This window comes from Apaloderma vittatum, unplaced genomic scaffold (assembly GCF_000703405.1).
Source record: "Apaloderma vittatum isolate BGI_N311 unplaced genomic scaffold, ASM70340v1 scaffold23939, whole genome shotgun sequence".
NCBI classification, from domain to species: Eukaryota; Metazoa; Chordata; class Aves; order Trogoniformes; family Trogonidae; genus Apaloderma; species Apaloderma vittatum.
This window is the reverse complement of record NW_009737324.1, coordinates 637-1,286: the sequence shown is the minus strand read 5'-3', so window position 1 is coordinate 1,286 and position 650 is coordinate 637. Positions and strand designations below refer to the sequence as shown.

General features: G+C 60.8%; 1 protein-coding gene across 1 annotated transcript in view; it reads right to left on the bottom strand.

The window, feature by feature from the left end:
• CHADL (chondroadherin-like) overlaps positions 1-645 on the bottom strand; it is a gene marked incomplete at its 5' end in the record, with an annotated part of 3,396 nt that extends 2,751 nt beyond the window's left edge. The window contains 4 exon segments of the mRNA XM_009877297.1: positions 1-5; positions 7-323; positions 326-517; positions 601-645. The exon segment at positions 1-5 is cut by the window's left edge and continues 266 nt beyond it. Of these exon segments, the coding sequence (XP_009875599.1) occupies positions 1-5; positions 7-323; positions 326-517; positions 601-645 (559 nt within the window).
• Positions 646-650: the final 5 nt, after the last annotated feature.

Below are 650 nucleotides of genomic sequence, written 5' to 3'. Positions count from 1 at the left end.
GGGTGGGCCCCATCCAGCCTGGCCAGGGCATCACCGGGCAGTGCCTGCAGCTCGTTGTGGTCCAAACTCAGCCTGCGCAGGGCTGGCAGGGCAGTGAAGGCCTCACTGCCCAGCACGTGGAGGGCATTGTGGGACAGCCGGAGCCACTTGAGGGCCTGCAAACCCTGGAAGACCATGTCTGGGAGGTAGACCAAGGCATTTGCCCTCAGATCGAGAACACTGAGGGACCCCAGATGGCTAAAAGCACCCGGCTGGATCTCCTCAATGCGGTTCCCCTCCAGGATGAGGTGCTGGAGAGAGGAGAGCCCATCCAGGGATTCCTGTGGTAGAGAAGGGCTATCCCCTGTGCGCCCAAGTTAAGGTAGATCAGCCTCCCCAGCCCCCGGAAAGCCCCTTCCTCCAGCCTCTCCACCTTGCAGCGCTGCAGTTCTAAGTGTGTGAGGTATGGTGTGGTGAGGAAGGCTCCCACTGGGATGACCATGAAGCTGTTGCCCCGAAGGTCCAGTTTTTTGGTGAGCTGTTGGTCACAGAAACAGAACGCTGAGTTACCCAGGGCTGCCATTCCCCCTGCCTCTTCCCACCCCTTGTTCCTTTGCCAACCTCTGGGACGGTGCTGGGGATGGCCGTCAGGTTTCCGTCGAGGCAGAGGA